Source organism: Porites lutea, chromosome 1 (assembly GCF_958299795.1).
Source record: "Porites lutea chromosome 1, jaPorLute2.1, whole genome shotgun sequence".
Classification (NCBI taxonomy): domain Eukaryota; kingdom Metazoa; phylum Cnidaria; class Anthozoa; order Scleractinia; family Poritidae; genus Porites; species Porites lutea.
The window spans coordinates 54,731,673-54,746,530 of record NC_133201.1 but is presented as its reverse complement, the minus strand read 5'-3'; the positions used below and the strand labels follow the sequence as shown (position 1 = coordinate 54,746,530).

Sequence of the window (14,858 nt, the reverse complement as noted above, 5' to 3'; positions counted from 1 at the left end):
TTGTCAAAGTAATGACTACGCACCCAAATAATCAAAGTCGGATACTTTACCGATGCAGTCTTGTTCTTCTACAGTTCCTTCCATAGCTGTTGTGAGGTTTTGGCCACAGTGAATACACTCGTTTTGACCTTGGTTTGTTTGATACATACCATGTGGACAATCAACGCAGGAGTCATTTTCAAGGTTGTAGTATAGACCAGCTGGGCAGTTTGCTAAAAGAAAGAAAACGTCTAACTTAGCTTGAAATAAATACGGTAAATAACTTAGAGCGTATACTTTTAATAGAGTAATAAAAAAAAATCAGACGAGTTGGGCTAGCTTAACGCAACATATGTTAAGAATCAAAAAACCCTATCTAAACAACATGAGAAATCATGAGCGTCATTTTTCTAGGACAACTATCCCCCAAGTCGGGGCCAAACAATAGCAAATAACGACCGAGACAAAAAAATCGGCATGATGACGTGAGTCTTCTGGTCCCAGTTGTTCAAAAGGTGGCGAAAACATTAAACGCCAGATCAATTTCTATCTACTGGATAGTGTTATTGATTTCTCTATACTTCTCCATACTATACTGGATAATGTTTTTTTCTGCTGGATCAAATATCGTGTTTTTTCCGATGGATCAATGATGCTATCCAGATTTTGAACAACTGGGCCCTGATGTGTATTGACGTGATGAATCGAGGCCAATTTTTCATTCAATTCAGTTTTTTCCTAGCAAATTCAGCCAAGAAAAAGAGAAGTCGTATACATATATAGATTTGAACCGGTTCGCTCTGACCCGGTTAGCGCTCTAAATGTCAGCTTTTGAAACGCTTTGTACGCTCGTTTGATAAAGATAGACAACGCAGGCGCGTACGTCCCTGTCGCGGGTGACGTATTCTCACTGTGTGTCTCTGTGTGTTGAGCCAAATGAAATTGTAATTCTTAACACATCTATTAAAGTCACCAATGTAGAACGCAACTTACCACAAATAAAACCGTTCCCACTGAGGAACTGTCCTTCGGGACATTCGGGTGATAACGGGTAGGCGAATATACTTCCAGGTTCAACAAGGAGAGTGGTGGAGTTCCAAGAAACCTTAAAGGTCTTGTTAAGTACGTCTGCGTTGAACTTTTGAAGATTCTCGACCATCCTTGCTTCACCAACAGCAATCACTTCAGCTAGTTTTGTAAAGGTTGTAAGGTTTTCGTCTTTTAACAAGTCTTTATCAAAGTCGATAGTGAATAACAAATACGGATTTGACGTATTCTCTGAATAGTAGGTCAGATCAGAGACTGAAAAAGTGGACAAATTCAGCGATGTTGCCAGGGAATTTAGGAGGCTGTCAGTCAGATTGTCGTCCAGTGATGAAGGTAATCCATCACATAATTGCGAATCTGGGGCAGAACTGTTGGAAGAATTAGATGTTAGCCAACAGAGGTTGGTCAGGTTAAAAGTAATCAGCAATCGTGGAAGGCCAACAGTGTAGTTTAAAACATCTAGTCGGGCCCTTTGGCTGACTGCTCTACCGTGTTCATTAGATGCTTCACAAAAGTAATAACCCTCCTGGTAAAGATGAGGGTCGGCGATGTATAACACAGGTCTGGTTTCGTTTATTCTGATAGTGGATGCGTTTTTGGATTGAAAGAACCACTGGAAAGTAGGCAATGGCTCGGCAGTCGCATTACACTTAAATGTCACTGGTATTTGGCTTCTAAAGACTACTCTGTGTGGCTGTGGATGTTCAGTGATCACAGGCTTGCTATGAATTCTGACTATTGTCACATTGGACAAAGTATTTCCTTTATTGTTCGAAACCTCACAGACATAAGCTCCCTCATCATCCTTGGTGACGGCGTCTATCGAGAAAGCTCCAAATGTTGATTTGCTTATGGTCTTATCATTTCGTCGCCAAGTATATATTAGGATCTCTTCGGTCTCTGCACTACAATTTAGCGAAAGGCTATCTCCAGGGAAAATGATAACCTCACCTTGAGATGAAGACGTTATTCTTGGTGATCCTCCACACAAAACGGAGTCATCAAGCGTTTTGTTCAATAAGTAATCGGCGAGAATGAGAGCCTGCTCTGCTTCCTCCATACTCAGGACTTTAGTTGTTAATGACTGAATCACAATTTCAAGTCGAGGCAGGGTATCTTTAATCTCAAGTGCCCTCCGACTGCTTTCGAACTCATAAAATTCCCTTGCTCCCTCGAAAAAGTATTTGATGCAGTCTTGAGTGCCAGAGCACTCTTCAAAGCCCTTTTCTAAGGTGTATACCTCCAGGAAAGCTCTCCAAGCCTCAAAAGTGTCATTCCAAGATTGAGAAGAACCATTTATCAGCTTGATATTCTCGTCTTTTAACACCTGTATGACTTCTAGGAATCCGGTTATGAAGGAGCTGTTTAGATATTCTTTGCTGTAGTTATTTGCTGTTTTTGAGGCATTCGAAAAAGAACCGGTAGCATTCATTGTCTGGGATAGATGCTCAAGGTCGTGTACTCCAAACTTCAGGTCTTGGTGTAATCCTTTGACTGAAGAAATAAGGGTATGCAGAGATTTGAACATGTAGCTGAAGTACAAGTTTGTGTTGTTGACAAAAAGGCACGCGTACGGGTAATCCATAAAGCTCGAATGCACAGAATGTGTAGAACCTGCTGAGTCTTCTGCAGCTGATCGCTTTTTTCTTGCGTGTTTTCCACCAAATAAGTCGACAATAATGTTCTTGGATGCCGAAGAAACTGAACGTTGCATCTGGTCGAAATTAAGAAGAAAGCGGACAGGCACTTGTTTTCCACTAAGTGTGCTTGCATTACTTTGCACAACAATCTGTTTGGCGTCCTCAGATACCACGGAAAGAGAAAAGTGCAGGTCGTCAACGTCTACAACTTTCCCATTATCCGAAGAATTCATAGCCTGCGCTATTTTCAACCCAAATTCAACAATGCGTCGAGTGTGAATCATCGAAGCATTTGTGATCTCCACAACTGAAAGTTTTTGTTTCATGTGTGCTTCTATTTGTTTCAGCTGAGAAACAGCGTTCTTATGAAGGACTCTGGCTTTTTCAAAAGAAAACGTCGCTTTTTGGACCCTCTCTACAGAGGATCTTAAGGACAAGAATTCCGATTGCAGTGTTTCATTCAGAGCATCCAGCCTGAACTTAAGTTCTGTCATGGATAGAAGACATTCCTCGTTGTCTAAGATGCACTTGGGGTTCATTACTTTAGTTTCACAACCATATTGCTTGCAGCATTGGTATGGCGGTCCGTATCCACCTGGCTTTGCCGTTACAGTGTGACCATTGCATTTCACTTCCTTAATGATCTGCTCCACTGATTTTACTTTATATATTTTGTGGTCGTACTCCACAATTTGAGGCTCAGCTGGCACTTTTTCGTAAGTATTGGAGCAACCAAATATTGACTTCTTGAAAGCTCCAACGATGCCTCCTATTACACCTCCAACAACAAAACCCACAGCACCGCCAACCGGACCTTTCAACACCTTTCCAATTGTTTTTCCAATTTGAGCCCCCTTTTGAGCATATTTTAAAACAGCTTTTATGGAGATGCCGGACCTACAGTTTCCAGTGTAGACGGTTTTATATGTAGGAACTGTGAAACTGCGTTTTTCAATCTCCCTCTGTATAACGTTAATTGTTATGGGTTTGTCAACTGTGTTGCATTGCCGTTCAAGATAAGTTATATTTGTGGGATCCTGGCAAAGGTCCGGAGTGACGCAGCCATTTAAACAAGTGTAATTACACTCTTGTATCTCACAAATGTAGCCTCGGACGTTCTCGAGAAAATAGAAGGTGCTGTTAAATCGTTGTTTAGCAAGATGGTGATTTAGACGTGCAAGACGGAGCTCCTCAACAGCTTTTTCTTTCCAGACCTTCAGTTCGTCCACAACTGACTGTTTTGACTTAAGGACGTTTTTAACGAAGACTGCTTTTCTTTTTGCCTCAATATATGCTGAATGGGAGTACGCTAATCTTTGTGTTGCATCTCTCGCCGCCATAGTAGTTTCATTTTTTATCACCTTTTCAAGAAGGGAATGGAGGTGTGACGACCTATTCATCTTACCTTCTACTCTAAATACTATGGAATCCCAGTCAACAACGTTATCAATTTGAGCTGTGACATTTAATAGTGCGTCAAACCCTCCAAACATATCGCCTGAGATGACAAAGGATAACTCACTTCCAGTAATTTTTACCATTGCTTTTTTCTTCATTCCAAGTATTTGAACAATACCCTCAAAGGTTGTGGAAACGAGGTCACGATCACGCGATAGGAACATTTTCAACGTTCCACCGGCTGGAAGTGTTATTAGACTACCAAGAGAAATAGTATCCAGAGCAGTTCCTTCAACAAGTAAACCGGCTTGTTGTCGTGATGGGTTGGTGTGACAATCGTTGCTATGCAGGGACCAGATGCTTGAGTCTATGTTTGCAAAGCAGAGCTTCTCGTGGCATATTTGAGCAGTCAGAAGAAATCGAAAACCCATAAAGTTCTGCTGAATAACAGACTTGGAGAAAGAAAGAGAGATAGCCTTGGGGAGGTCTGCTCTTAATTTAATGAAACGATCGATAAAACTGTTTATACTTGTTTCATTCCTGTAGGGCTGCAACTTAGCTATAAGAAGGTCAAACGCGCGAGAGATGACATCAAGGTCGTCATCTAGCTCCTTAACAAGCACTTTCAACCCTACCCAATCGGAAGCTGAGGACAAAAGGTATCGAGCTTTGGTCACAGCAGCTAATATCTCGTCTGCCACTGCCTCCCACCTCTTTGTGTTGGATTGTAGTTGAGGTACAGTTCTTCCAACATCAAAGAGAGTTCGTTTAATTTCTTGCGCCTGCCATTCCAAAAACCTCAGGTTGTTGTTATTGTCCTGTGCCGAGATAACCTCACCACCAGTCACTGAATAGTAGATCTGCAGATATTTCAATCCACCATCGGGTCTGATGATATAAGCCAAGGGACTTGCTCTGAAAAGTTTTGAGGATTGTTCAAGAGCGAAAACGAATCCCTGAGGCACTCGGCAATCATCACTGAAACCTGACGACAATAACGTGATTCCTGCGACATCGAAAGAGAAAACATTTACTATTAGAAGGATGATCATCGCAGTTGTATACGCAACTTATGCAGTTGCGAAAAGAAAGCCTGAAAAAAAACTTCAGGCTTGTACGGGATTCAAACCCTTGACCTCTGCGATACCGTGGGAGCGTTCTGCTAATAAATTCTAATGAGCCAACTGGGAGCAGGAACAGACATATGATTTTCATGTATTCATAATCTCCTCATCATCATCCTTTCACGGGTTTATACCTAACTAATTGCACGACCTGCTCCCAGTTGGCTTGTTAGCTTAATTGGTAGAGCGCTGCACCGGTATCGCAGAGGTCAAGGGTTGTAATTCCGTACAGTCCTGGGTTTTTCAGGCTTTCTTTTCCCGACTGCATAAGTTGCGTAAATAACTGCGATGATCTTCCTTCTAATAATTTTTCACTCAGCAGTTCACATGTATAATTTTCATATATTCATAATTTAAAACATGTACTTTTAACAAACTCTTTAGTATATTTACAAACTAGTTGATTTATTTCTTGCTTTTTTATCTTAGGTAATTATTTAATCTAAAACTGGTACGTCTTGTGGGTATTCTGTACGGACCGAATATGGTTATTTAGTCATCATCACCAGATCTACTACATAGATGCAGTAGTCAAGTGATGCGAAGAAAAACAGCAATGAGATACTAGTCTGTCATTTACGAAGTGATTTTCCTCACAGATTAAAATTCATACTACCACAGTTTATCAACAGAAAATTTCTCACCTCCAAATGTTGCTTTCCCAATAAGGTCGCTAGAGTAAAAGGTTATAGGAAATACTTCTCCAAGGCTGTGAAGGGTGATGTTAAACTCAACTGATCCATGGAAGACAAATCCTATTGGCTCCGAGAAATAACTGGTAAATACCTACGAGAGAACACAATGAAAAAAAAGGGGTTTGTTTACGATCATGAAATAAACCGGAGAAGTACAGCTATCATGTCCATAGAGCTTTTTAACAGCCTATGGAAAATGCTGCAGCAAATTGAAAAATAATAGAAGAAAGGTGGAGGTTGTGTTTTGCTCAAAGCTAACAGCTCAGGAAAACGCTATACTTACGGCATCTAAGTTTTCTGCGAAAGCAAAGGTTTCTCCACTCATTTTCATATTTACAGCCTGATACTCGTTACTCAGATCGATGTTTGCACTTCCTTGCCACCACCAGTTATAATAGAAATCGGAGAAACTTCGAACCAAGTGGCCGTTCGGTACACTGCTTACAGACCTGTTATATCTTCGTGGAGTAGTGAAACCAAAGGAAGACACCAGAAGTTCCCACCCTCCCAAAGTCAGGTCTTGCATAAATTGCATGGTTGCAAATTTTTTCCTTGCCCGTTGGGATAACGTTAGGAAAACTCCTGGTTCGCAAATGTCAGCTGCGAAACACGATCCTTTGCTTGACAAGGAAAGATGACTGTTTTCAACTGAGATGTTAAAATTCACCGTTGGATGATAAAGGACCAAGGCGGTTTGTATGTGGACAGGAAATTTGCATATTGGGTAAGTGAGGTGGGTATCCATTGTTAGAAAAAGGTTGGACTGTACGTTTCCTATGTCGAACAGGTTACTTTCCTCTCTAACCCGAAATCGTAACCACAACGGCAATTGATCTGTTAAGAATCTCAGAAAAGACTTCGAGAAGGCATCTTTTTGTATAATTTCAATGAGGTCTTCTCCTGTTAATCCGATATTGTAACAATCTGGCCTTTGGTTGCTGACTTGCCATCGATCTGATAGGCTTGTGAGCCCAATCAATCTTTCCATTATATCTTTTTCTAATGGAAGCGGCGAGGAAAAGTCATAACCTGCTAAGCTAAGAGGGATCGTCCTATTGTTAGATGTTATAATATGGATTGGACCGGATTCAATTAAAGTTGGAGTTGATATGTTGGATGTGTTTGAATGAAAAGCTATTTTGACATCACATGCTCGGAATTTCTTTATGTCCATCCGTTGACATCCAACTGGTAACTCGCCCGCTAACAAACCAAGCCTGGTGTAAACACTATCTTGACTTGAGACATTTCGGCCTATAAATACAACGCTTTTGCGTGGAGCCGTGAAATCATACTTGTTCACTCCATCGAGACTATACGTCACCATTCCAACCGCAGAATTGTAACCAGTTATTTGAAACTCTGCCTTTGATGCCGGGTGCTGAATTATCAATTTCTCAGGCTGAATGGTCAAGTTCATGGTGGGATTTAAATAAACTGTCAATGAATTTTCTGGCTTTGCACCCATCTCCAGTGTCTTTGAGGGATGACCAGGAATCAGTTTGGGGAAATCAGGAGGCGTTACAACGCCCCTTTCACACAGGCTGCCCTCATATCCAGTCTGCTCACAATCGCAAGAAAATTGTCTTGAACTGATAACTATGCACTGGCCACCATGACGACAAGGATTAGGTTTGCAGAGGATTATCTCTGAGAAAAAAGGAAACATGTAGTTGGCTATCCTTTCTTTTGAAATAAAATAGAAATTTTGTGATCATTCAAATGCTACCAAGTTTTCACGTGTCTCTTCTTTTTCTTTCTTTTTTTGCCCTATATTTCATTGAAGGGATGAAAACACGAGGAGGGATGTTGTAAAATAACGATGAACGTAAAAACATTATTTCTAAACTAAAGTACCCTTCAAAACGCTCACATCTCCATGTTTTCAAACAACAGAAACATAGAAGAGTAAAGAAGCAGAATACTTCTCAATGCAGTGAAATCGTTAAGATACTTTTCTTAATTTTCGACAGTTTTTCTTGTTTAGCCACCATCAGGTTTCGCTGTAGAGGCAGATGTACATCTTGTCTTGGCTCAAATATGAAGTGGACGATATTTTCTTATGGTATGAAAAGGAAAGGCTTCAACACTTTTATTTGATATAAGGATTCAAATGGACAGGGTTTTCACGTCTTGAATTATATCACATAAATTATTGAAACATCAACAATACTAACCTTCGCAAGTAAAGTTTCCTATGTCCCACTTAACTTCGCTTGAATTAGTCAAGCGGCAAGTAGCAAGATTACTACCAACGCCAAAGTGGCCATCCATACAACCAAGTGTACATCTTGAGCCAAATGTAGAGTAACACGGAAGATACACTTGTCCTCTTGCTGGAAGGTCTAGGCGACCACAACTTTTCACTGTGCACGGGTGATAAAAACAAGAGAGAGGTAAGAGAAAATTGTTTGGGGACATTGCATAACAATTACCCAATGAAGAGTAACGCTCTTATTTTCCAGTCAGATATGGCTAAGCTTAAATTCTGATGGCCTTATCTCGTTTTTTAACAATATAGGCTGTAAACAACAGTTTAACTACGGATAAGTTTTACAGAGACCACGTCTTTGCTCACCTTTGCAAAATGTTTCATCACCGTCCCATTCTGTAGAATTCATGCAGGTTCGTCTTTCAGAGCCTTGCATTTCATAGCCATCATTGCAGGAAAACAAACATGTCTCGTTGGTAACCAAGCCGCTACATATCATGTGTCCATTAGGTGGGGCCTTGATAGCCTCGCAAGGAAGCCCTTCTCAAAAAAAGAAAGTATTAATGTTACAAAGCCTAGTGTCGGAAATCAAAAGAAAGTCTTTTTTAGGTCTTTGGGCTGGCTGCTTAGACAAGGAATAGTTTTCCCTATCGCCCAATTTAAGGGAATCAGGATTCCGGAAGGTGGGAAATTTTTCTTGTGGAAAAGAGAATGAGTACTTGGCTTTGGAATCCGGTATGTAGCTCAAGGACGACTTGAATCCGACTGGAATCCTCAGTTTCGAATGAGAATCCTAAATCCAAGCTCCACTGACACAGAATCCGAAATCCAATCTTGGATTCCCTTACTTGGGGCGATCCTTACGTGCGTTTCAGCATTAGGTTGGATTAGTTGTAAGTAAGAGGCGTTGCACCTCTAGTAACAAATGCCTGTGACAATATTACAATCCTGAAAAAAGTCTTGGGACAATTTTTGCGTATGTGGCGCTTTTTTGAACATCACACCCCCAGCCGCCTCTTAATGTCACATACAACATTGACCCTGTGTGTCGGTTGTAGATATTTACTTCCCTGTTTCGCGCAGTGTGTTACGGTGGGTTATACTAAGGAGGCAAGGTGTAAGCGTCAGGCAGCATTTAAGACTATATTTTATTCAAGATCAGAAAGAAAACTTAAGGCCTTCACCTTCACAGGTTTTCATGTCCGGTTTAAGCCTGTATCCGGACAAACACGAGCAACCATAAGATCCAGGTGTGTTGTGGCAAATGTGCTGACAAGAGTGGCTTCCTGAGAGACATTCGTCTACATCTGTGTTGTTCAAAAACTAAAGTTAATTGTTTGTGTTCAAAGATCACAGCAATTATCTGCCGGAGATCGACCAGGTAAATGAAAAACAGAGGCGTTATGGGGTTTACAAATGTCTTAAATAATACCTCGGCATCGTTTTCCATCGTAGAGCAGACGGTATCCACGGTTACAACTGCAGGTGTAATTCCCTTGTGTGTTGTGGCAAAGTTGATCGCATCCAGCAGGAATAATGGTTCTGTTCAGGCTGGCCACATACACTGGAGCACACTCATTCACGTCTGAAAGAAGTAAAGTACGTTAATTTTACTTATCTGTTACTGATTACCATATGCAGGGGGTCTTGACCACGCTGTTGTTCCCAAACGCGATATTCTAACGTTCCCATTTTGCAATTTTTTTATATCAAATTATTGATGTACCCGATTTTTTTTCGGAGATAACGTTTATCAGCTATGAGTAAAACCATGCAATAATTCCATTGCCTTTCACTCAGTATCATTAGCTAACGTACTAGCTCAGTTTATCAGCTCAGAAATAGTGAGTAAAGGAAATCGGCGTTTTTGGTTAGAAATACTTCATAAAAATCAACAGAAAGTAGATTTTTGCTACAGTAAGCAGACTCACTTTCTAGCTGACTCGTCAATTATCTTACCGATAAAAATTTTGAGTCCAACCTCTTATTGGTTATTAGTTTGCTCCTTTTGACATGCACAATTCGAACGCATACCTGAACAAGTTTTATTGTCTCTGTTTATCGCATATCCAGAAAAACATGAACAGAAAAAGCTTCCATGAAAATTGTTGCACCGATGGTGACATCCATGATGGCTCGACATACACTCATCCTGATCTAAAATCCAAGTCAGAAAAAATATGGGTGACTTCTTGGTGCCATTCATTACTTTCGCGTAGAGCTTTAGACGAGGGGTACCCCCCACGTTCCCTTTTACAACGTTCAGTGATCATAAAGATATAGAATGAGCCCATGATAATTGGTATAAGTTTGGAAAGCACAAGACTAGAGATTCATTTGTATCACCATTTAGGCCAAACAAGTAGGGCTGTCAGAATCGATTACGCCTCTACTACGATAACTAATAAAAAAGAGTCAGACCCGGAGCGAGGCTAAAATAAGTAAACTTGTTAGTGGGAGGGGACGTGGGAACAAACTGGTCTAGTGAAAGCCATACCAAAAAGTAGACATTGAAAAGTTTCATTTCACGATGGACAATTATACTTTTTGCAATGTCACAGATTGTGTTGACCTCCTGTAATATAATATTCTTTTTTATTATATAAACACCAATGAAATACCAATGGTTTGGTATTTCATTGGTGTTTATATTATAAATAGAACATTACATGGCCGCTTGGAGATACGAAATTTCTCTTCTCGTGTTGAAAAAATATTTCACTTATTCGCTGCGCTCACTCGTGAAATATTTTTCGACACTCGAAGAGAAATTTCGTATCTCCACACGGCCAGGTAATATCCTCTATATATTATAGAAGAATTGTACGTCTAGCTGTATTGGATACATCTGCAAAGTCTAAAGCCCATTCCACCTACAGTTTATCTAAAGAACAACTTCAGTATTGTTACGTTCCTTTTGTTTGTCTTACTTTAAATGAAAGATGCTGAAATACACTTTTGTCAATCTTTTTCCTTTTAACTTTTATTAATTCGAACCAATAACAACAGCATCCCTCTCGTTATGTTCTTACATCTCAAATTGTTCCCGAGACAAACTCCACAATGGCTCTTGTTTAAGTCATTAGTACTACTCTATAAATGTAGATAAGGAGCAGCAAGCGAAATAAGGTTTAATTGGCTGCTTAAGTCAAATAACGTCATCCTGAGAAAGAGCATGTTAAAATTACCTGAGCAAGTTCTGCCATTTGAATCCAAAAAGAATCCATGATTGCAGCGGCATAAATACGAGCCTCTAGTATTGATGCACTGTTGAGCGCAAAACCCGTTACTGGACAAGCATTCATCAATGTCTGCAGGTGAAACAAATACGCTGTTTATAATGGTACTTCTGCGAGGGCATACTGGATATGAAACGTTTACGGGAGATTTTAAAATATACATGTGATTGGGTGCCAATATCGGTGCCACCGAACAGGGCGTAGCCTTTTTAACCAAGTACCAGGCACCCTGCAGTTACCTGAATAAATATTTTTTCGAGTCTGGAGCATTGACAGGAATCAATAAACCGTTAAACATTTCTTATCGGTGCAGGGCTTGCATTGAATAAATGAATATTTAATTGAACACCCTCTTTCTTTCCTTTTGAGCCTTTACGAAATTAATAATAATAAAAAAATTCCCTTGAGACATTAACATGACCAGTTCAAAAAAATTCCGCAAATGGCACAAGACGAACACATTATTTAAAAGCGTTGCGAATGAGAACTCCAACAACAACTCCAGTCACCTGAAATCGAAAGCATGATCAAGGGATTTTGATTTGTTTTTTATCAAAAGATTTTCGTTTTCAGTTATGCGGTCGCCAGTCATTTCATGCTTACTAGTTGTGCTGGACACGTCAGGAGGCCATAATCTCTCCAATCAATTTTTGACAGAGATAATCAAATTTTCATCAATTCATTTCCAAGTAGGTCATTTCAGGGACTGAGAGACTTCACATTACCCATTGCAACTTTTAAGTCTTTCCATTTTTCTTTACCTTCGCATCGGCTTTCATCACTGGCTGTAACGCGAAAGCCCCGATAACATCCACAAGAGAATTTCCCCGGAAAGTTGTTACAAATCTGTTCGCATCCTCCATTCCCAGTTAAACATTCGTTGATATCTGAAGAACAAATTCAGAGACAGAATGTCTTTTTTCTAAGGTGAACTGAGATTGAGAAGCCAGAAATTAAAGTATTTTTTTTAAATACCGACCTCTTACTATTTAGTCACAAAAAAAAATTGCAGTGAGATTCGGAAGCTGGAAATTCCTAGATACTATTATTAGATGAGATCAAAATAAATTAAAGAAGACATTTATTGACACCCCTAACACATTCGACATAGAAAAACACTTTCTTCTCACAAGAAAGTAGTAGTTTTTACCGTCACAAATTGTTCCACCACTTCTAAGCTGGAATCCTGGTGCACAGGAACAAGTAAAGCTGGGCACAAGGTTGATACAGTTCGCACCACAAGGCTCGCCGCTTACACCGCAACTGCAGGGACTGGGAACTATTGTCAGGCACTCGTTAATATCTGCGAGGAAATGAACAATAGTCATAAAAGAAAGTAATTTGCCTCGATTGAAAACCTGGGTAAGGTACTCCATGAATTTTTGATGGAGCGTACCACCGGAACCCTTGGCCTATTAACTAGACCATGTTATGCTGCATTTTGTAACTCTATTTAGAGAAGACACTATATCACTGCATGCCAGCCTCGTTACCAGGGAAAGAAAAGTGACCCATCTGAGCCTAGTTACCAAGGAAAGAAGAGAATCTGGGAACGAGGTTGACTGCGTCCCAGATTACCGATACTCTACGATGATCAATAAGACTGCGCTAGGCTTGATAAAATAGTTTTACTCAGTTGGCCTTTACTTACTTGAACAATTAAGGCAAACGGTTTCAAATGTTTCGGATGCTTAGAGCTTAATTTGCTGGCATAGAATCGCATTTATTGTATTCGTGTATGTAACTCATAATATGAAGGGCTACGAAAAAACCAGAGTATTGCTTATACAGAAAAAGAAAATTTGAAACGCATATTTAGATCTAGATGTTACAGAAAGGGAATTCCTTTCAGATTTGCGAGTGTTAAAATTGAAGTAAAATATATAGCGATCTGCCAGTTATAAAAGTGATAACAATAGTGAATATACCATGGCATCGATGACCACTTTTGGTGTATCCAGGATTGCAACTGCACTGATAAGAACCCTGTGTGTTAGTGCAGACTTGATCGCATCCACCTTTGTTTACAGCACATTCATCTAAGTCTATGGAGCGAAAAAAAAACTGCATTTAAACTTTACAAAATCAGCCAGATGAATTTAAACTGGCTATCTCTTTTTTTAAGCAATTTTTGCAATAATGTGCACATCCTTGGATACGATAGGTGAAAGAATATAAGAAAGTAAGTGACTTAGCACGTGATAAAAAAATAAAATTTAGGAAAAAAATGAAGGGAAAACGTGAAAATGGAAAACACAACGGGGTAACTAAGGAGATGATGACGATGATGATAATGGTGAAGAAGGTGGCGTGGGTAATGAAAAACATGGAAAAAATCATTTTCGTCTCATTGTTTTACCGATATGTACAAGACTGAGGCCTTGCCGTAAGTCATGCCCTGTAACGCTTATGAGATTCATCCCTTTGGCGTGATAGACGAAGTGTTCCTAAGCCCCTACCTCACCTAAAAGCGAGCAATTCTGTGAAACATGATGCCATATGAAAATTACAAATAATTGGGAGTAATATGAGGTAGATGAGGTCCGACTCATGTAGATTTCTGAACACAATGCAACCAGCGGGAAAGTTAGAATACCTTGCGCACAGTTGTTACCAGTCCAACCGGATTGACACTGGCAGTTATCGGGTGCAACACAGCTCCCGTGACTGGAGTGACATCCTTGAGAACATATCGCTGATATATGGAAAAGAAAAGGAAATATTTGAGCAAATTATCTGTTGATATCTAGTTTATTATCCTGGATTAAACAGAAGGTTTTAAAATTATTTATTACAACATAATTAGGATCTCTTAATCAAAATCGACATCCTCTAGAACTGAGTAACTCAAAAACCACGCTCCATTCCGCGGCACGTATTCATGTATCTAACATTTGAAGGTAGGCTCTTCCCGGGGGTTACTTTGAGCTCTTACCCTCCGTCCGTCAAATATTTTGCTCTGACTAAATGTTTGCGTTAGAAACGTCAAATTTTCATCCATTTTAAGACGGTAAATGGACTGTATCGACTCAGTTGAGAAACCAAATTTTTTTGTTTCACTACCCGACCAACGCAACATCTCAGTTTCTGTAGATGTTATACCCTTCGTTTATTGAAAACATAATGCTGGGAAATTTTAAAGTACCTGTTAATAAGTAAATACCTACTAACTCATTTGCTTATGTAGCCCATTTCATTCCCATCTACTGTTCAGTGCTTAGTGAATATGGGCCTGTTTACATGGAGGTGGGGGACCCCAGGTAAGCGAGGTAACATGTGGCGGGTCACCCCGCCTAACATGTAAACGTGATCATATTAAAATGAGAGACTATGTGGACAGGCGGGCTACCCCACCTAAGCGGGTTACCTCACCTACCTGAGGTCCCCCACCTCCATGTAAACAGGCCCTTAGTGTAATTTATGATGGCTGTGTGAACAAGGGCCATACAGTTATCTCATTCATTTTCACTTTTAAACTGTAGTTAACTTAAATGATTCACACTTTTTGATCTGTATCAGGTACG

The 14,858-nt window shown here is 40.0% G+C and overlaps 1 protein-coding gene across 1 annotated transcript in view; it reads right to left on the bottom strand.

Annotated features, from left to right (window-relative positions):
* The window catches only part of LOC140932343 (uncharacterized), a 35,981-nt gene that overhangs the window by 10,638 nt on the left and 10,485 nt on the right, over positions 1-14,858 (bottom strand). The window contains exons 4-17 of the mRNA XM_073381963.1: positions 13,931-14,029; positions 13,263-13,379; positions 12,485-12,637; positions 12,096-12,221; positions 11,284-11,406; positions 10,130-10,252; positions 9,528-9,680; positions 9,280-9,402; positions 8,462-8,635; positions 8,061-8,249; positions 6,167-7,533; positions 5,833-5,974; positions 973-5,070; positions 51-212 (exon numbers count right to left, since the gene is read on the bottom strand). Coding sequence (XP_073238064.1) covers positions 51-212; positions 973-5,070; positions 5,833-5,974; positions 6,167-7,533; positions 8,061-8,249; positions 8,462-8,635; positions 9,280-9,402; positions 9,528-9,680; positions 10,130-10,252; positions 11,284-11,406; positions 12,096-12,221; positions 12,485-12,637; positions 13,263-13,379; positions 13,931-14,029 — 7,149 coding nt within the window. The remainder of the gene's footprint in view (positions 1-50; positions 213-972; positions 5,071-5,832; positions 5,975-6,166; positions 7,534-8,060; positions 8,250-8,461; positions 8,636-9,279; positions 9,403-9,527; positions 9,681-10,129; positions 10,253-11,283; positions 11,407-12,095; positions 12,222-12,484; positions 12,638-13,262; positions 13,380-13,930; positions 14,030-14,858) is intronic.